At 42.8% G+C, this 21,077-nt stretch overlaps 1 protein-coding gene across 1 annotated transcript in view; it reads right to left on the bottom strand.

The window, feature by feature from the left end:
• Window positions 1-21,077, bottom strand: part of SORCS3 (sortilin related VPS10 domain containing receptor 3) — a 682,071-nt gene that overhangs the window by 84,175 nt on the left and 576,819 nt on the right. The window contains exons 12-13 of the mRNA XM_075534344.1: window positions 17,555-17,631; window positions 14,039-14,130 (exon numbers count right to left, since the gene is read on the bottom strand). Of these exons, the coding sequence (XP_075390459.1) occupies window positions 14,039-14,130; window positions 17,555-17,631 (169 nt within the window). The remainder of the gene's footprint in view (window positions 1-14,038; window positions 14,131-17,554; window positions 17,632-21,077) is intronic.

Raw genomic sequence — 21,077 nt, 5'->3', positions numbered from 1 at the left:
AGTTTAAGGGGCTTTTAGGGATGGGTATTGAGTGGCTGAGATATTCTGGGCAACACTCTGCCACCATTCATCCAACAGCCAGAGGAAAGCCTGGCACTTTGTGGCAACAGCATCTGAAACGCCTTAGAGGGCTGCTCCTCATGGTGGTGACTTGAGCCATTTTCTTTCCATCTTCATAGTACCTGGTACATGTCTGCTCCTGATTAAACCGAGAGGCAGCCCAAACACCATCCCCTCTGGGAAGCTCTTTCTAACCCTTTCTTCCCAAATTGTATAATTCTGTCATCCTTTCTCTGATTCCACCGCTCAGTATCAGGACCCTCTTTTACATGCTTCTATAATACCCATATTATATTGTTTTTGTTGAACCTATTTTCCACTTACTGTGCTGGTTTACTAATGTTAAATGACTTGTCCTTTTATTTATGTTTTTTATTTAAAATAAATATTTAAATATATTACCCCACTGATGTCTCAATTTTTAGTAATTTTATTTTCATTTGTTTTGATCATTGAAACTCACCAATAGTTTCTGCATTTTCCATCCTAGGCTTATACTCGAGTCAATCCGTTTTTCTGGATTCCCAGGTAATAATTAGGTACCTCAGCTTATATTCTGGTTGGCTTATGTTCGAGTATATACGGTAATGTGTGTGTGTCTGAGAAAGAGACTTTAGAAAAAATGGTTGTTGTGTTGACAGGTAAGGTAAAATGAAAGCTTCATCTCTTTTTCTAATTCTCAGAACTTCTTTATTAGTGAGGATCAGTAATTAGCACTAGCTGAGAAAAACTGCAGTTCCGCAGCACCCTAGGAAATAAGGGACCTTCATCAAACTACCATTAGACAGGGCAAAGGACAGTCACTGTCTGAGGGACTGGGGATACCCCGAGAGTAGAAAGGATTGGATCATCACAGAGTGGCAGCCTTAAGCTGGAGATTCTAAAACAAAGATAAATTCAAGATGAAAAGAATAAAGGTAGAAATTAAGAGTCCGCTGCATGTACTGAATGAAGCCAACATGGAAGAATAGAATTAGCAAGCACCTAATGGAAAAACGGCAACAACAAACTAGAAGTGGGTCCAGGCAAGAAATGTAGCAGATGCATCACCAAAGTCCACGGCTGATAAAAGCCAAGTGCAAGCAAGGGGGCCCTGAGCTAGGGTGAGCACTGAATCCTGTGAAGCTCATGTATGGTACAGACATTATTTGAAGCACTGGATTATTCTAGTTGGGTGACTTTCTGAAACTCTTAGTTTCCAAGACTTAAATAGCCCAGGCCGAGGAAATGTTAAAAGTGAGACTCTTTAAAGAAACTCCCAATATTAGTCCATCAGAAAAGGCCGTCTCTTGTGTGTCTGAGATGCTGCTGTTTCTCGATGCTCTTCCTTCAGAGGACCAGTGTTAGTTTCCATCTAATTTGTTCCAACTCACAGCCACAGGATGTACCAAAAACAGAAAAATGGGAGCAAACAAACAGAAAACCCGCAGTGTTATTGAGTCCGTCCCTACTCATAATAACCCTCTGGGGACAGGGTGCCACTGCCGCTGCGGGTTTCCCAGACTGTACCTCTACAGGCATCGAAAGCCTCGTCTTTCTCCTACACCCTACGCACAGCAGAGCGAAACTCTGCCTAGTTCCACGTCAACCTTACAAACGTGACTTTTGAGTCCATTGTTCCAGCCTCTGTGTCGATCCAGCTCATTTCGAGTCTTCCGTTTTGATCCCTTGCTGATCCTCTGCCTTACCCGATGTCTTTCAAAAGGGAATGGTCTTTCCTCACAGCATCTCCAAAGTAAGTGAGACACGATTTTACTATCCTCACTTCCAAGGAGCAATCTGGATGTATTTCCAAATATAGATTTCTTTATTCTTCTAGCAGTCTAGTCCATAGTCTATTGGATATTATTTTCTGGTGCCATACTTCAAAGGATCCAGTCTTATTTTATCTTCTTTATTCATTGTCCAGCTTTTGCAAGTATATAAGACAATTGAAAAATGGTGAAGAGTGGGGATTTTAAAATGCTTTGAAGTAAATTCATATGGAATGAAATCCCTGAAGCACCTACCTTCATCCTCTTCAGTTCAATAGCTCACTGATGTTCAAGATAAGGGAAATGGGAATTTATTAGGCCCCTGTATAAAAATGAAATCTGTAGGATGGCCAAGGTAAATAATGCCCAGTTATTTACAAACTCAAATGTAGGGACTACTACTACTTGCCCTTTAAGATTATGTATATTTCCCTCACCTTGAAACAACTGAACCTACTTCCAATCTCGATAAATTCTTAATCCCAAAGGCTTTCATTTGCCAGACATGCATTGAAAAAGGCTTCAAGCCTTTTCGTGCACTAAAATAGGACAAAATAAGAAATGCACCTACCAGTTCCACTTAAAGACATGAAGGCATATTTAGGGACAGATCTATTTGTAACCCAGGAACCTCTTATAATAAAAATGAAATTAAAAAAACCCACTAGCCATGAGTCAATTCCAATGCATGGCAACTCAATGTGCAGACTCGAACTCCATTCTTGAGAATTTCCCCTGGCTTTTGTTTTGAAACGGAGCACCAGAACATTCTTTAGAGTCACTCTGGATGGGCTCAAATCTTTATCCTTTTGGTTCGCAGCCAAATACATTAACCCTTTGAATCCCCTAGGTTGAAAAGATCGAGAGGAACGTCATTCCCAAGGAGAAGTTGATGCAAAATGAAATTGCTATTGGGGAATAACACAAAGATAGACAGTGGTTGGAATTTTGTGGGAAAGAATATGAAATAAAGAAAATGGAATTAGAAAAAAAAAAACCATATCATACCGTAAAAGGCCTCTCCTGCAATTGAAATGGGAGATGATTTGATTGAAAAATTTAAAAATAGCATTACTTCTCTATAGTGAAAGGATTGTTCAGGTCCAAAGAGGGTACAAAGAGATGAGGTGATTGTAAGCAATCAAGCAGAAGACAGGGATTGGAGAAAAGTTTACAGTGGTGTAGACAGAGATGGAAAGATGCTAGATAATTTATAAAGGTGAAGTGAATATGTTTCGGTGAACCTATGCCAGGGAATACCTTCCCCAAATGGAAAAAAAGCTCCTCAGGGTGGAGCTTCCTTAGTATGCATTTTCCCTTCTAAGCAAGCATCAGGTAACACTGTCTGAGTTGGCGAACTCAGTGGCATCATCTGGGAAGGTTCTCTCTGGTCACAGTGAATGTTTTCATAAGAACAGTTTCACTCGAACCTCATTTTTTTGCAGTGGCCAATTTAAGAGAACAGCGTGTGACTATGAAATTTTGTTTCCTGCTCAGAAAAATGTTATAGAAACTGTTGTGATGTTGAACACATCTTACAAGGACAACACTATGGGAAAAACTCAAGTGTACGAGTGGCTTTCTCATTTCAAAACGGTGCAATGTCGATTGATGACAAAGCTCAGTCTGAAGTCCATCAACTTCCTGAACAAGTGAAACTACTGACACTTAGTATATTTGGAGTTCATTCCACCAGGTCAGACCATTAATCAAGATTTCTATTTAGAGGTTCTGAAAATATTGCATAACAAGTGACAAAAATGGCCACATATGTGGCAGATGGGGGACTGGTTTTGCCACTATGACAATGCACCTGCTCAGGCAGTCATCTCAATGCACTAGTTTTTGACAAAAAGGCCAGCATGCCTCTCTTGCTCCACGCACCTCCCTCACCTGACCTTTTCCCAGCCAACTGACTTCTTTTTGTTACTGAGGACAAAGAGGGACATGAATGAACAGTGATTTGACCATGTAGAAGAGGTGAAGAAAAAAACAAGGGAGGGGCTGTTAGTCCTCCAAACAGGTAAGTTTTAAAAATGTTTCCAAGAATGGAATCACAGGCTTGACAAATATATTAAGTGTAATGAAGAGTACTTTGAAGGTGATAAGGTTTTTCTGTTAAAAAAATGTAAATACATATATTTAAATCCATTTTAAAGGGGGGATACTTCTCATGTGTTTGTGTATATATATATGACTAAAGCTGTCAAGGATTTTGTCTTGCCTGGATCCACAATCAAAGTTCATGGAAGCCATGGTCAAGAGATCAAGTGATGTGTTTCATTGGGTAAATCTGCATAAGATCTTTTTAGAGTATTAAAAGATAGGATGTAACTTTAAGGACTAAGAGGGGCCTGACCTAAGTCATGACATTTTCCATTGCCTCGTATCCATGTGGAAGTTGTACATATGAGGGGCCAGAGAAGAATCAGTACATTTGAACTGGTGCTGGAGAATACTATTGAAAGCAGCAGGGAGTAAGAAAAGGACCCACTGATCTGTCTTAGAAAAAGTGCAGGCCAAGTGTTCCTTAGAAGCAAGGATGGTGAGACTTCTTCTTTACACATACTTTGGACACATTTTCAGGAGAAACCAGCCTCCTGGAGGCTGGAGAAGTACATCATGCTTGATAGATAAGAGGGGCAGAGCAAAAGAGGAAGGCCGTCAAGGAGATGGGCTGTCACATCGGAACAAACATCCGAGGGTGCAGATGATGTCATGGTTTGTTCTGCTGTAACATGCGTTGCTATGGGTCATAACCTACTCAATGGCAAGAAACAACTATCTATCTATGTATCGATCTATCTATACACACACACACACACACACACATATATAAAGAAATAATGGACAATATGGAGTTGATGCTTAAGAAACTGATAGAGGGATGTGAAAAGAAGAAAAGAAACTTTATTCCTGTCTTAGTCCTGCAAGGTTTAGGTGCTTCGTACCTACCCACATTGTGACACTGTCAAGGTAACCGCTGGGTGGATCTCTCTAGATTTGTGAGGAAGGAGTGTGATGTATATTGGGAAGCCATTTAATAGCATAAGGTCAGTTGATACCACGATACTTTGGATTAAGAAAGAAAGAAAACATCCCAAAGCTGGAGGAAGATTAGCTGATAAACTCAGCCTGAAAAGGATCTAGGTTCCTTGCCGATTCCAAAATTAAATAGTTTCTAGTCATGTGAACCCACCCGATGGCTCTGCGGGAGAATGACCTGATACTGTAAAGGTGACAGCCTAGAAAACTCTGGGACATTGTACTCTGTTGCATATGAGCCAGAATCTAATCAATGACCCTTAAGAGTGATAATAACACCTATCAACTATTGAGAATGGGTAATGTCCAGGAGTGAAGCCAAAGCGAATGTAGTTAGCTACATGGTGAAATCAATTTAATAAAAAGAAGAATAAGGAAGGGGGGGAATTCCATCCTTGTGCCTTTCTAAAAGGCCAAATACTTGAGTCTAATAATGTAAACTCCCATGTATTTTATCCTGTTCATTTATGCCTCTGTATTAATGCTGAATAAATAATCGAGGCTCAATAAAAGTATGAAAAGTCAATGAATAAATGGGTGAAATCTGTGGCATTTGAGTGACATATTCATTCATTTTTTTCAGAGCATAAAAAGGCAAGGCAAAGAAATCTCCTGAGGTTCTTTCCAGTTGTATGATTCTCAGAATTATGCTCTAGTCTGAAGCAGATGTATTCCGCATAGATCCAGGCAGCAAAACAGGAATCAAGGGGCAGAAATTACAAGCAGATTCATTATAGCTCAGCATGAAAGACAAGCTTTCTAACAACTAAGGTTGTTTATCTAAAATGGGAACTGACTGTCTTGGGCTCTTAGGGTTTGGCCAGTACTCTGTGAGTCAGAATTGACTCAATGGCAGTGAGTGATTTGCGTGCAATCCTGATAAAGCAGGTAAGTGTCACAGAGGTATGTATATAGGCAAGACTGCATGATGTCTAAGACCCTTCCTATTGTCCACATGCCTGATTTTATAGTATAGAGATATGACAGAGATGAGAGATCGTTCGCAGATGTTACCTCTCCACATATAACATTGGACTTCCTTGGGTCCCTCCTACCAGAAGCCTGCAGGGCAGGGGACTATGAAGGATATTAAGGGTCAAATTTCCTGCCTCTGGTCAGTTGTTTAGCCCCATTTTTTTTAATTCCAAATATATGAGGTTTAACCACCTGAAAGTTCTTCAAAAGAGCACAAGTTCTTTGGCCTCTCAGAGATCTGTATCTCTGGAACTATTGTCTCTGTAGAAATGTTTCTCTGAACAAAACTCTAGGGCCCAACTCCTTTGACGAAGAAAAAACAACCCAAAACACCAAACCCATTGCTAGGAAGTCAAGGCCAGTCCCTCATGGCCCTGGAAGACAGAGTAGAGCTGCACTGAGGGCTTCTGGGTCTGCTGGCTTGGAAGAAGCAGGCTGCTAGTGTTCTCCCTCAGAGAAGCTGGTGAGTTTGAATTGTCTGCCTTTTGATTGGCAGTCAAGTGCTCAGCCATTTGCACCATGAGAGATCATTTTGAAGGAGAACAAAGGAGCTCAGAAGTCCTTTGGTTCTAAGAACATCCCCCTGAAAAGAGATACTGACAGCCTGTCAAGGCTAAGCAAACAATGGGACCCCAGTCTAGCTGCCCATCCAGAGCTGTTTATTGTGTGTTTTCAATGTAGCAATGCATTTGTAGGGCTGCATTGTGTACTTCACACTCATCTTCTAAGGGACAAGCACAATATTGGCTTACCTGGAACAGCCTTCCGATTTTAATAAGCAGGCATCTGGATATGTCTGGGCATAAATAGATAGGTTCATTTGTATGTTGTTTTGCCTCCTGTACATCTAGGCACCTATCATTTCAATTTGTTGGCAATCGCACGCCTTGTTAGGTTAGCTAAAGTCTCCTCTGCTTTTCAATTATGACTCCTATTTTCTCAGAAAGGCAATGTAGCTATTATTTACAACCGAGAGCCACGCTGCTCTTTTCTGAGAGTGGCCAGCGCTGGCCTTTCCCCATGCAAACATGCATATATCGCTATTGGCCATAATGAAGCTTGAGATCCACAACAGAAAATAGCAAGAAATTAATTAATTACTTCACCTTTCTCTCACTTAATATGAGCTCTATGTTTACCTGGGAGGTTGTGACTTAATTAGACACCACTGATGAAGAAATTGTCTTTGAGTTTCACAAGCATACGCAAGAGACAAGATCAGGCAACATTTTTATAAGAAAACACTGATGAGAACGACATGGTCAAGCCCTGACACTCACTTAGCCTTTGAGAAAGGGGGACAAAGGAGGATCCAGAATGAGTTCTTCCTGTCCTTGCTGCTGTTATTTCCCATTACATACATCCACCTCAGAGCTGGCAAGCTGGTCTGTAACCATTTGCTGGATTCTTTTTGCCTTTCAGATAGCAGTATTTAGAGAGAGGCCAATAAATAAGCAGAAGTCACAGTCACATTCAGGGGACTATTTGTAACATGTATGACAAATGACAGTGTCAACATCCTTTAAAGAGAGATAATGCCATCTCCCAAGTTCAATTTGCAAAAGCATCTTTAATCCTTATTAAATTGGAGGAGGCAGACAAATGGAGGGTAGCATAATCAATAGCTTCATTCTTAGAAGAGGAAATTCAATAGGAATAAAGTTATTTCTTCTGAGTTATATAAATATATTTACACTTCCCCCCAAAAAAGAAAAAAAAATAGAGATATTATATGCAACAAGGGAAAATTCAAACTTCGCGTTGATAACTTTGTTAGGCTTGATTTGACCCTAATTGCCCATCCTGAGTGGCTCGTGAATGATTTTTCTTCCTTGGATGATTCCCCCCCAGGAATTTCCAGATAAAAGTCTTTGGGGAAAGTGAGTAGGTCCCTGGAGAGAAGCCATTGTAGAAGAGCGTGGAAGGTCAGGTGCAAAGTACCCACGATTTGTCAGGTTCATAACCAACCCATGTCCCTCGGCAAAATGTAGTCCTTCTGTAAAAATGTTCCCTCCTCTTTCATTCACTCCCCCAAAGAACAACAACTAGTGTCCTCTTCCTAAGCAAAACGAGCTCCTTTCCTCAGAGCAAGAACATTTTCTGGGCAAAGGCTCTCAAAAGCAATCATTAAGTAAGTGTTAACTACCCTCCTCCCCCCTGCAAAACAAAACCCCTGTGTCCTTGTCAGCTATGACCTGAGCTGCTTACCAAAAGGTCAGCATTTGAACCGGACTCCTGTAAAGAGGTGAAGGCTCAGCATCCCAAAGGGGCAGTTTGACTCTGCTCTGCAGGGCTGCTGAGAGTTGGAATGGGGTTCGCTGGCAGTGAGTTTGAGTAACTCCCTACACTGGCTCCAATAATCAAGGAGAATGGGCAGACAGGTCAGGAGTCATAGAGAGTTGCTAGCCCCTTTCCCATAGCAGCAAGAATCCCCACGATCACATTTAATCTCTCTATGGGACACTACTACCCTCCGCTTGCCTGCCTCCATCAATGTTTCATGGAGACTCACACAGGGCTTATGACTCAGGACTCAGAAGGAGCCCTGCTGGGGCAGAGGCACCACTGGGCTGTTCGCTGGAAGGATAACAGCTTAACTCCACCAGCTATCCTCTCCACGGGAGAAATGTAAGGTGGTTTCCTTACATAACGATTTACAGCCTTAGCAAACCAATCAAGGCAGTTCTAGGATGCCCTACACTTGCTATGCGTTGGAATGATCACATTAATACCAATTCCCAAATGCATTCCATGGGTACCAAGTGAATTTTCATTCCTCTCAGCCCAAGAGGACAGAGTAGAACGGCCTCTGGATCCACCTGTTTCATCTTTCACGTTGGAGTGGCAGGTGGTTCAAACCACTGACTCCACAATTCGCAGTCCAGTGCTCTTTCACTGCACCACTCGGTCTCTTTTGAACAGAGGAGTAGGGACTATAAAATGTTGCCTCCTCGGCTAATGAGAAAACAAACGTTTAAAAAACATTTTAAAGAAGACTAGAAAGGGGGAGAAAGGGGGAACCCATCACAAGGTTGGCTATACATAGCACCCCCACCCCAAAGAGGACATATAACAAAAATGTGGATGAAGGGAGACAGTGGGCAGTGTAAGGTGAAATAATAATAACAAAATATAATTGATCAAGGATTCATGAGGGTAGGAGGAGGGGAGGGAGGGAAAAAAAGAAGAGCATATACCAAGGGCTCCAGTAGAAAGAAAATATTTTGGAAATGATGATGGCAACATAGGTACAAATATGCTGGATGCAATTGATGAGTGGAATGTTATAAAAGTTGTAAGAGCTCCCAATAAAGTGATTTAAAAAAAAAGACTAGTAGTGTTGTGTGCATGCACCCAAGTCCCATTTAGTTTTCAAACAGGTCTTTCCCCACAGGGGCTGAGGGAGCCTCGTAGAAGAATCCGCACAGACACAATCTGTATCCCTTACACTGGGGGTGAAGGCGTTCTGAGACCCACTCATCTTTCTTTACTCACATCCCGGGTTCTAACAGATTTGCTCTTTTAAACTCTCCCTACACTTGCCACGTGCCAGGCTTTGCTAGAAGCTTCCTGTCCTCTTATGCCTCCCCACTCTCTTCCAATCTCTGACTTTCTCATTCCAAGGATTCGCCATCATTCCTCCTGTTAAAGGAAGATACCCTTACAGGCTTGGCAGAATTCCATCCCACCACACAGCACGCCAACACTGCACAGAGTCGGCATGTCTTCACAGGCCTGGCTTGAGTAGCAAGTGGATGTGTACACTCCCCAAACCCATCATCTGGACTCTTGAGTTCCCACAGGGCGGGTCCTACCATCGCTTCTTTGTGCTCATCAGCGTACGTAGCAAAGTAGCAAATGAAATAGAAGAGTATCCGTGATAGAGACTTTGCCTGGTGCAGTGAGGTACTAGGTGTGCATCCTTGAGCCAAGGTGTCGGACTATGTATGTCTGCCTTTTTGAGGTTACTGTAAAAGGGTGGGGGAGAAGGAGCCCTGGCTGCCTACACGTTAACATTCAACCCACCAGCCACTCTTCAGCACAAAGACGACAGTCTTCTGCTTCTGTGAAGGTTTATGTCCTTTGAAAGCCCGTGGAGCAGTGCAACTTAGAATCTCCTTGAGGCCCAAACCAAACAGATCAACAGACAACACGCCCACTGCTGTCAAGTCGATTCCAACTTATCAGGACCATAAAGAACAGAGCAGAACTGCTCCTTTGGACTTTTGAAATTGTGAATCTTTAGAGACGAAAAAGCCTCATCTTTCTCTAGGTGGTTTTGAGCTGCTGACTTAGCAGTTACAGCCCAATATGAACCTGCTACTCCCCTGATCCTTTACTTGAAGGGAGTGGATTATAAATGAATTAGGGGGGGGGGGGAGACACTATCTGCATACATACATAGGGTCATTTCAATAATTAAATTAGACAAATAATTTAATTCACCACATTTTAAGTAATGCTTTGAATGTAATAACCCTTTGATAATTACTATTTATATCCAGTAATTTTGGTGCTTTAATACAGCCCCAAAGTCATAGGATTAGGCATCAAATGTTAGTAAACGACACTGGGGTCTTTTGCGAGTGCACCTTTGGGTTGGTAGACCACTTTTCTTTCAAGTGGCTTCATGCATTTGTAAAGTGTATTTTCATAATAGTGTTTCTACAAAATAATAATAGTTAGTAGGTATAAGTAGGTATAGCCATTCAAATTTATATGAGCTATGAGAAATACATAATAATACTTGAACATTTTGACCTACAAAAATGGTGATTTAATATGGTTCCAAAAAATAGATGGCCAAACTGAGCCAAGCCTTCTTAAATCTTCGCTAAAGTGGATGACGTTTGGGTTCGGAGCTCAAGGTAGCTTGGGTTTGGTATCAATCTCGATCGCCATCCAAACTGGTTCTCTAAGAGGTTTGGTCTCCTAAAATAAGAGCAACTAACACTCAGTCCCCTGTTGCCCATGGCTAAGCCCACTCACTGACTTTACTTTAGATCATATACCCTCTAACTTGCACTATTTTCTTTGATGCAAGAAAATTTTAAAATTCTTTCTCTTTAGGATATAAAAATACAGAGATTCCTCCACATGCTGCCATGCACACGTTTGACATTGTCCTCCTTCCAATGATCATCATGTTTTCTCACTCTTTCTTCTCAAGTGAGGATCTAGCACATACAGTCTCCACGCTCTGGAGAGGAGTAATATGCACCATCTCTTGTTTATTTCATCACGCCTCGTGGTAATTCAAGAGAATCAAGATTCAGTCACACCTGTCTTTTCATCTACTCTGGCAAAGATTAACAACAACATCCTGTATTGCTTAATTTTCCGTTATTCTTGGATCCAAAACTGATCTGATCTGACTGTAAAACTTGATGTTGTTTATCACCTCTTCCTTCAGAGATGGTTCTCCTTGGGTTTTCATACCATCTTTCTGGGTTAATATTACTTAATCTGCTCCATTTCTTCTATCATCTGGAGTTTGATGTTGTCTATCTAGTGTTTCATAGGCATCCCTGGTCTCTTCTTGTACCCACGCTCCTGAGATACAGAGCCCACTGCCATGGTTTTCACTACCATCTAATAATGAAGACTGATGCTTACATCTAGGTCAGTTCAGCTCTCTCTTGATCTTCCGATGGAAATATCTGACAGATAGTGGTCATCTCTTCTTGAATGCTATTTACATTCCCAATTCAACATATTTAGGATTAGACTTAGTATCCACTGCTGTTGTTAGGTGTTACTGAGTTGGCTTTGCCCCATGGTGACCCTGTCAAAAAATAACTAATTACTGCTGAATGTTGCACCATCTTCACAGTCAATATTAGGTTGAGCCCAATGTCCTGTCACAACCACTGTGTCAATCCACCTTTTTTTGTGTGCTACGCCTTCCTCTTTGTCTCCAGGATGAATCTCTCTTGATAACATGTCCAAAGTGCATAAGAATAAATCTCACCATCCTTGCTTCTAAGGAGCATTCTATACTTCCTCCATGATATACACCTAAACTTTCCCTGGCCTCCCTGCCCAGTTTTCACAAATTCCCATCTTCTGCATCGGGCATTCTTCAACTTGACTTTTTACTTTTTTGCTGTTTTTGAGATTGTTTTACTGGGGCTCTTATCGCTCTCCTAACAATCCATACATCAACTGTATCAAGCACATTTGTACATATGTTGCATCATTATTTTTTAAACATTTACATTCTACTTGAGCCCTTGGTATCTGCTCCTCTTTTTACGCCCCCCGTCCCCGTGACTCCTTGATCCATTATAAATTATTATTGTCTTCATATCCTACATCGACCACTGTATCCCTTCACCCATCCTCCCTCTACCTCCCTACTACCCTCCTGGTATCACTACTCCCATTTCTGTTCCTGAAGGGTTTATATGACCTGGATTCCATGTGTTTGAGTTCTTCTCTGTACCTGTGTACATGCTCCAGCCTAGCCCACAGTGAAAGGCAGGACTGGGGTCAGGATAGCAAGAGGCTAGGAAGCCTCAAAGAATCAGAGGAATATTGTGGGTTTCATCAGGGGTATACTGGGCCCTGGTTGACTCATCCCTTCTTAGGATCCTCTGTGAGATGATGTCACATTGTCTACAGATGGGTTTGGGATCTTGGCTCTGACCCCACGTTCTCAACAATGTGTGGTTTTGATGGTTTGCTTTGGGTCTTCTGATGCCTGTTTCCTGATCCCATCAACAGCTCATGATCTCACAGGCTGGTGTGCTTCTTCCATGTGGGCTTGATACTTCTCTGCTAGATGACCGCTTGTTTAATTTCCAGCCTTTAAGACCCCAGATGCTATATCTTTTGATAGCCTGGCATATTCAACTTTCTTCACCACATTTGCTTGTTCACTTATTTTGTCTTTTGTGATTGTGACAGGAGGGTGAGCATCACAGAATGTCAGGTTGTTAGAAGAAAGTGTTCTTGGATTGAGGGAGCGCTTGAGCAGAGGCACATAGTCTGTCCACTTCCTCAATGTATTGCCATGTAAATATATGTACCTATGCCAATACCTCTATTTTTATTAATTAATATATTGACAAAAGTGCACACCTAAGTTTACACTTCTATCCATAGCTTTGCTTCCTACATCTTTCCTTTTAACTTCCTCCTGCCCTACCATCACACTCAACCTTCTTCTACCTCTCAGTAATTCCTCTCAGCTAGATTGATGTTCCTCCAACACCCCCAGGATCTATGTGTCTTCCTCATTGTTAATTTTTAAAAAACCATTTTATTAGGGGCTCATACACCTCTTATCACAATCCATACATATACATACATCAATTGTATAAAGCACATCTGTATATTCCCTGCCCTAATCATTCTCAAAGCATTTGCTCTCCAATTAAGCCCTTTGCATCAGGTCCTCTTTTTTTCCCCCCTCCCTCCCCGCTTCCTCCTCCCTCATGAGCCCTTGATAATTTATAGATTATTATTTTGTCATATCTTGCCCTATCCGGCATCTCCCTTCACCCCCCCCCTCTCTGTTACCCGTCCCCCAGGGAAGAGGTCACTTGCAGATCCTTGTAATCGGTTCCCCCTTTTCAACCCACTCACCCTCCACTCTCCCAGCATCGCCCCTCACACCCCTGGTCCTGAAGGTATCATCCACCCTGATTCCCAGTGCCTCCAGCTCCCATATGTACCAGTGTACAACCTCTGCCCTACCCAGTCCTCATTGTTAATTTAATTCCCTAGTTGTTCCCCTGTCTATGGCGTTATTTGCTCACCACTCCTTCCCTCCCTCCTCCTTCCCCTAAGTCCCTCTGAAACCCCTTTTCCAGTTGCTTTCTCTGTGGGCTTGCTTCCCATGTCTGGCTCTTAATTTTCTGGTCTAGTAACAGGAGCGCCAGGCAGGTGATTTTACCTGGGCACCATCTTGACTCCGACCAAACTTGACTTTTCAAACGAGCAAGTCCTTCCCATTCTTTTCTGCCTTACCTGCCCACCCATCACCACTACTATAGCTCCCTCATCATTTTTCTCCATTTAAATGTTCTTGCTTAATCTTACTGCCTAAGAGTTAAATGGCGTGATGAGCATAAAATGGATGGCGGGGTGGGTGTGTACTTGGGTGAGTAAATGGGCACATGGTACAAATTCATGCGGAATCGCTCATCCCCAGTGTCTCCACTAACAAAAGCTGTTCAATAATAGGGAGCTGTCCTTACCACAGATGCCTGACTGGCAGAGGTGTGTGTCTCATGGCCACGAGGGCGCCGCCCCAGTCTAGGAACCACACATTGTACTCTTCATCAAAGATCTGCAACAACAACAGTGACAATCATAGCAACACCTTCCGTTTGCATCGTGCTGGCAGTTTACAACGACTTGCACACAAATGGTTTTCTCTAGATTCTGATCCTTCAACAACGCTACTGATCAGGTGATAAGTATCATTACCCCTATTGGAGAAAGGAGGAAATGGACAGGCAGAAAATAAATAGCATTCCCCGGGGAACGCCAGTGGCATTTCCAGAACTCTCTCTCCCAGCACTATGAACTGCACTACAGGAAGGTTTGTGGTCAACTACATGACGCAGAAGAAAGTATAACTTCAACGAAGGTACTCCGTCTTTCAGTCTAATAAATTACTACCAACAACCCTCTGAATACCAATTCAGATATCTGATCATGTATAACTTGTCTGTGCCTTACCATGTTGATTGTAAATTATATTGAAACTTGTAAGATCATTTCACTTGACATATAAAGTGCCTATGTGTCTAGACTTTGCTGCCACCTCCTACATGTTCCTGCAAGTTGGGTGAAGACCTAAGTATGTTACCTGTGATTTCTTACTCTAAATGTTTATTGGATTATAGTGCTTCTAGGAACTTAAAGTTATTCATTAGTTGATTCATCCACCTGTCAATTACCTGACTATCCATTCAAACACTCATTCACTCAGTTAGACTTTGAATCATTCATCCATCCACCCACAGAAATGTTCTAAGTCCCTATGACGATGCAAGGCTCTGAGTTAAGAGAAAGTCAGAAGTTGATCTCACATATTACAATAATTCTGTTAGCTATGACCTTCATATTTCCAACCTACAATAGGGAAAACGTTTCTCTTTCAGGAGAGAACCAACCCTCAAATTTAGATCTTCTGGAGGAAAGCTGCTTTGGAGACTCCTTCTAACTCGTAACCACTGATGAGCTCGGGGTGATGAGATGGGGATGGTGAGTGACGTTATAAACAGTAAAAGAGCTAAGACAGTATAGGCAGACTTAAAGGGGAGGAGATAGGAGGAATGGATCCTCCTACATATATTCCCCCCAGGAATTATAGAGATAAGTAAAGAGTTTGGTAATAGGGCTGAAATTAAAACACTTGGTTTGTTGGATGCTAGAGTTTACAATGCAACCTTAAACTCCATTTTCAGTATTGAGATAAGTTTAGTTTCCATTTTCATTCTTTCTGAACATAAACTCTTTTTGCCTTCAGCTAAGGTATGTTTGAAATTAGATTCTGACTCCCTGTGGCAATCCTAGGAGGGAAGGTCTCACCTTCTGGGTGCTAGATGGGGCCTACCCTCAATGTAGATTGGTGTACAAGGGCTGCCTAGTCATAAGTCATCCCCAGACCATCAAGTAGCCAGGTGCATGGAGTGTCACAGAACCAATGTTGTCAAATTTTCTAATCTTCACTTATGTGCATATCTCAGTCCTGTCCTTTGCCCCACTTTCATAGTCCCACCCATGAAAGTGATAAACTGATCTGCCACCATTCATGATTTTGTCACAATATCCCTTTCTCCCCGTGCTATAATTATTCGCAGGGCCAGGAGTCCTTTGGACATCATTATGACCTCCCACTGATGGACTTTTTCATCTGGATGATTTGGATTTGTCCAATGAGGACTTTATCAAGGAAGTCTCTATAACAGTATTTAAATTTGGTACCCCCCCCCCCGGAGCAATTTCTTAGCCCAAACCTCTCATTGGTTTCTTTTTGGTTTTTCCTTTTTAAGGAAGGAAAAATGTCCATAAAAATGGTGAGTATAAATGTAAAAGGAACTAAAGATTCTTTTATTATCAATTCATTAATGGTTCCGATGGAGACTCTGAACCTACAATGCTCACAGGACTTGGGAATAAGCCACATGGTGGGGATGCTGGTTTGAAGCTGAGGCTGAGCATCACGTAAGCACTGGTACTAAGGTGAGGAGAGAAGCTATTACAATCCCACTTTCCTCTGGATGCTTCTGTGCTGACCTCGGGAACTTTTACCTAGTGCAGGGCTGGAGCCAGAGTCTGGGTGTTTGGGAAAAGAGGAGAGAAAGCTTGAGGAATGATGGCAAAAAGAAGGGATGTTATAGTGATTGCTAGACCAGGAGAATTCATTCGTGATGTAGAGGAACAACAAGTTCTCTATTGGGAACGTCATTTTCTCCGAGTTTCTGTCTAGGATGAGCTTGCTTTCCAGCCTCCAGCCTCATTTGACCCTTGTGATGAGTTAGCTTATGTTTGCATATCTGATCTTTCTGCGTCATGTGCCTGTTCCCTATACACCCAATTATGGCTTTCTGTGCAGGACTCGGCTTATTTGCCTCTGCATACCCTACACTATCTATAATAGGTTGTGTCTCTCTAAGAGACACTTGGTAAATACTTGAGAGTGGTAGTGGTGAGAGTGAGCGGTGATTGCAATGATGGTTATGGTGATGTTGACCTTCACTACAGGATCCAAGTAAGAGCTGGTCTAACTATATTTCAGTGGTGACTTCACCATGGTCATCAAGATAGCCAGTTCTCTTCTTTTGTCTTCCCTGGGCAGAGCATTCTCACTGTTCACACTCATAATGTGCTACCTCCTCTTGGGAAGACTTTCCCCTTGCCATAGTAGACTCAGTTGCATCTTTTTTCTGGGTATATTATTGATGACACTAAAATAATACTATCATCTTGCAATAGAGTTGGTAAGTTCAACGGCCTGCCCAATATGTGCCCGAGAGCTGACATTCTGTTTCTGTGCTGTCATCCAATATCGTAGCCATGTGTGACTATTTGCATTTAAATTCATTATAAGAAATAAAATTTAAAATTCACGTATTAGTCTCACCAACCACATTTTAAGTGCTCAATGGGGCAGCACAGATAGAGAATAATCTCATCACCATGGAAAGTTCTACTGTATTACTATATGATATATTTTATATTACTATATAATAGAACTTTCCATGATGATGAGCTTATTCGCTACAAATATTTATAAAATGGAATTAATTTCTTCTATCACCATATGTCTGTCATCCTTCATTAAGACTGGGCCTATGCGATCCATTACCTCAGATGTCAGTGGCTCTGCAGCTTGTGGATAAAGGAAAGCCCAAAGGTGAAGACACCTGCTTGCTATGACCTCCTAGTGCATCACTGTTAAACACAGTTTCACGGCTTGTGTCTCTTACCACTGGCATCGTCGTGAGCATCTGGTGGCTGTTTGCTAAGCATTCCTGAATGGGGGAATGAAGAGACTGGGAGATTCCGGTTCCTTCTAGTTCCTGCCCAGTGCTTATCCCTTTCTGAGCCCATTGGCCCTGTGACCTGCCAGTGACATTTCCCAACCCCACCAAACTGCTTCAATGCTCTTGCATAACATGCCTGAGAATTCACGGGAAGAAGTGCGGTTGTCAGAATCTGTCCGAAATGCCTCTTCCCTATCCCTGGATCATCCCAGTTACCTGTCTCCACGTGTTGCCCCCATCAGAGGAGATGAACACACCAATATCAGTATATGAGAGTTCCGGGCCAATGTTGCCTGAAATACAAGCAGATCATTGGAAAGTGTCAGGCAATTTGCAGATTAAAGGAGCTTGGAGCTGGGAGTGGGTGGGCAGCAGAGGGCAGGGGTTTGACGGCTGGTGTTTTCAGTTGCTATATGCAGTCTCATTCTTGGTATTTTATTTTAAAAAATCCAGCAAGAAGAAATGTCCAATATGGGGACAGAATAACACCCTGTGCCTCTCAATGGTAAGACTTAAGAAAATAAAAAAAGAAAACCATTGATTAGCTAAGATCTCTTGCAATATTCACTGTGCACTGATAATCTCTCAACTTTCTCATGGTGTGTTCTCGGGAAGAGTTGAGTGGCGGTGGCAGCAGCAGGAGCTTGAAGCATTGATTCTAGGTTCCTTATTCCTCATGTAGAATTTAGCCTGAAAAGTACTGGTGGGTGTGCAGCTCTGTGTTTTCCAACATACATCGAGACCTTGGCCGATGAGTGACTACTACCAGTGGAATCATGCGCCAGCCCGGACATGCACACAAACATACGCAGAAGCCTTAGCTCCAAATGCTTTCTAATGCAACCTTCTGTGGAAGGAGAATATTTGCTGATGTACTTAGTGAAGCTAACAGGGGGTCCTACTGGACTGGGGGGGGCAGAGTCAGAGAATGGGGTTAGGCTGCCACAAGCCAAGGAATACAAGAGCGATCAGAAACGGGAAGAGACGTGAACCATCTGCCTCTAGAGCCTTCTGAGAACAGAAGGGCCTGTGGATATCTGGATTCAGCCTCCGGGGGGAACCACAAGAGATTCTGTGGTTTGAACCTCTGGTTGGTGGTGCTTCCATCATGGCGGCTTTAGCAAACGAACGCCGAGGTAACTCCGCGGCGCTCACTATGTGATCTAAATTCTGTGGAGTCCGGATTGAGATGGTCACACCCATCAAGCATGCACGAAGCCAGCTGATTCTCGCCCACCGGGGGCACTCCGCATCCACTCACACCCTCTTTCCTTTCCTCTTCTCTTCCTTCCCTTGCGGTTCATCATTTTCTATTCAAGTTGATTCAGAAGAAGTGGGAAATATTTCCCAGTGAATGTACATTTCCTCCGCTTGTTCAACGGACAGAGTTCCCTCCTAGAACTAGGTCAATGCCCCCATCGTAGTCCTTAGTTTCTCAGTAAATAATTGTGGGTTGAATAAATGAATACAAATGAATGAGTAAGGTCCCAAACCTGATGTGTATTTGGGAGTGGCTGAAAAGCAGGAAAGAATCCTAAACACGTAAGAATTTATCATATTGGCTGATAGTTTTCTTTAAAAAAAATATCAGAAAGGGAATGTTATCTCCCACACATCTGTAGCCTAAATAAGAGCACAATAAAAATGCAATAATGAAAATGTTAATTGAGCTCCTGACATTTAATGCTTCAAAATGAGAAATTAAATCCGGGCTGCAGCTTGTCAAGCTCCCATCAGCACCAGGTAGCACACAGCTAGCCAACTTGTTTTGACACCCTGGCTTCCAAAAATAACCTGGGGCTCAGGGCTCAGTGGCTGGGAGTGGAGTGGGGAGCGGCGCGGGGAATGGCTCTGCAGAGAGCAGCCTGGAATGCAGAACCAGAAGACCAGGGTGAGGCTGAGAAGAGGAATGGGCCAACCAATGTCCATTCTAGGTGTTTCGTGGTAGCTCCCTGGAGCTATGTGCTTGGGATGCAAGGGCAGTACTCGGATCCAGCACAAGCGTGGGGGACAAGATGGGCAATATTGGCCCAGAGGGGTAGAAAAAGAGGGAGGGAGAGGGACAGGCCCCCCCGAACTATGAATCTCCTATCCTGGGTGCGACCTCAGGATCTATTGCTTCCCCTTTACATCGGCACCCTGACACTCCTTTTCAGAGTTCAACTACAGTGATCTTAGAGGCTGTCCAATGATTAACATTCAAGATTCAGGACGGAATCTGTTTGAATTTATTTTTAAAAACTCTTCAGTTGATTTCAATGGACCATGGAAGAGATGAAGCTAATGATAAGGACAAGAAAGATTGTTACCGGGTGATGGGACAGGAAAGATGCATACAGCATGACACGATCTCTGCACATATTCAGATCCTAAGGGATCACGTCTACAATCTCTGATAGGAAGACCATGGTCAAGATAAATGCCTGCATGTCTGTCACTGTCCTAAGACTATCACTCACGGAATTTAGAGGAATCTGCTGGCCAGAGGAGCTACCACGAATGCGCTCAGCATTCAGTCTAGTTGTGTAGACAGTTCTCTTCCATTTCTACCTTTAAAATACCCTGTAGGGTAGAAGATGGCCCTGTTTTATAGATTTTTCCCCCCAATGACATTCTGAGGTGAAAGAACTCAGCCAGATCCACGAGTGTCAGTGTCTCTCCGCCCTGAGGGCAGGGCCGCTGAGCTCTATTCCGTGTATACAACACATCATAAGCACATGGCTTATGGATGCCCCTGGAAAAGCAGAAGCACTTCTTCCAAGGAAACAAGATTGGTTTTAATGTCTGTGCTAATGAGAGGTCATGTGTGGTGCGTATCCAGCAGCATGTCCTAGGCATTGTGCTAAGCACTTGCTTCATTTAATCGTGTGATTCTATTACATTAGTACTATTATTTCCATTTTACCAAGGAAAAGAAGAAAGTTGTAGAGTCCCTGAATCACATAGAACAATGTACCTAGCAAGCATTCAAATAATCTTCACTTTCATTATCGATCGTGGTTTTCCAGTGCTGTTTCAACTCTAGCCAGAGGCCTACTATTGATCGTTGGGCGAAGCGGCAGATGGAGCTGCTCCTGAGTGGGGCGCCCCATCCCACATAGATCAGCAGGCAAGGTGGGGACGTCAGAACTGCAGGAGGCCAGGAGCCCTGGGCTGGGTGGTGTTCCACACAGAAGGCCCTGCCCACACACACCTGAGAAGAGTTGACCTGAGGCTGACACTAGCAGTCACGCTGATGAGTGTGAGTGGTCACTGGTGGTACAGAACAGTGCAAACAGTTGGAGGTTCAAGGAAGGAACTCATGTCTAGGAGAATCGTCAGTTATAGCAGGAACTCCAGAACTCCAGGTTGATGAGGAAAAATCCCAGAATGCACCAACTCTGAAAACCACAGTGAATTTACCTGCATCATTAAAAAAAAAAAAAAAAGGCTGCCTAACACCAGGGCTCTCGCTTCTAAGATAAGAAGCCCGCCTTGCTTTATGCCATCAATGTATTCCTGTGGAGGTGCATGTAAATCAAATGCATGCAAATCAGAGCACATTTCCCCAGACACTTTCCTTTTCATTTCTGAGTTGCTTTATCTTCATTTCTGATTGATGCCCAGTGGACAGTGGTGCTAACATTGCCACCTTAGGTTTTTCTGCCCTTTCTCCCAGGCTCCAAGCCAAGTGGTTAATCATGTGCAAACAAACCTTTACATGCTCCAGAGACCTGCTGATTAAAAACAGCTCTGGGGA

The sequence above is a fragment of the Tenrec ecaudatus genome, chromosome 16, assembly GCF_050624435.1.
Source record: "Tenrec ecaudatus isolate mTenEca1 chromosome 16, mTenEca1.hap1, whole genome shotgun sequence".
NCBI classification, from domain to species: domain Eukaryota; kingdom Metazoa; phylum Chordata; class Mammalia; order Afrosoricida; family Tenrecidae; genus Tenrec; species Tenrec ecaudatus.
This window is presented reverse-complemented; position numbering and strand designations above follow the sequence as displayed.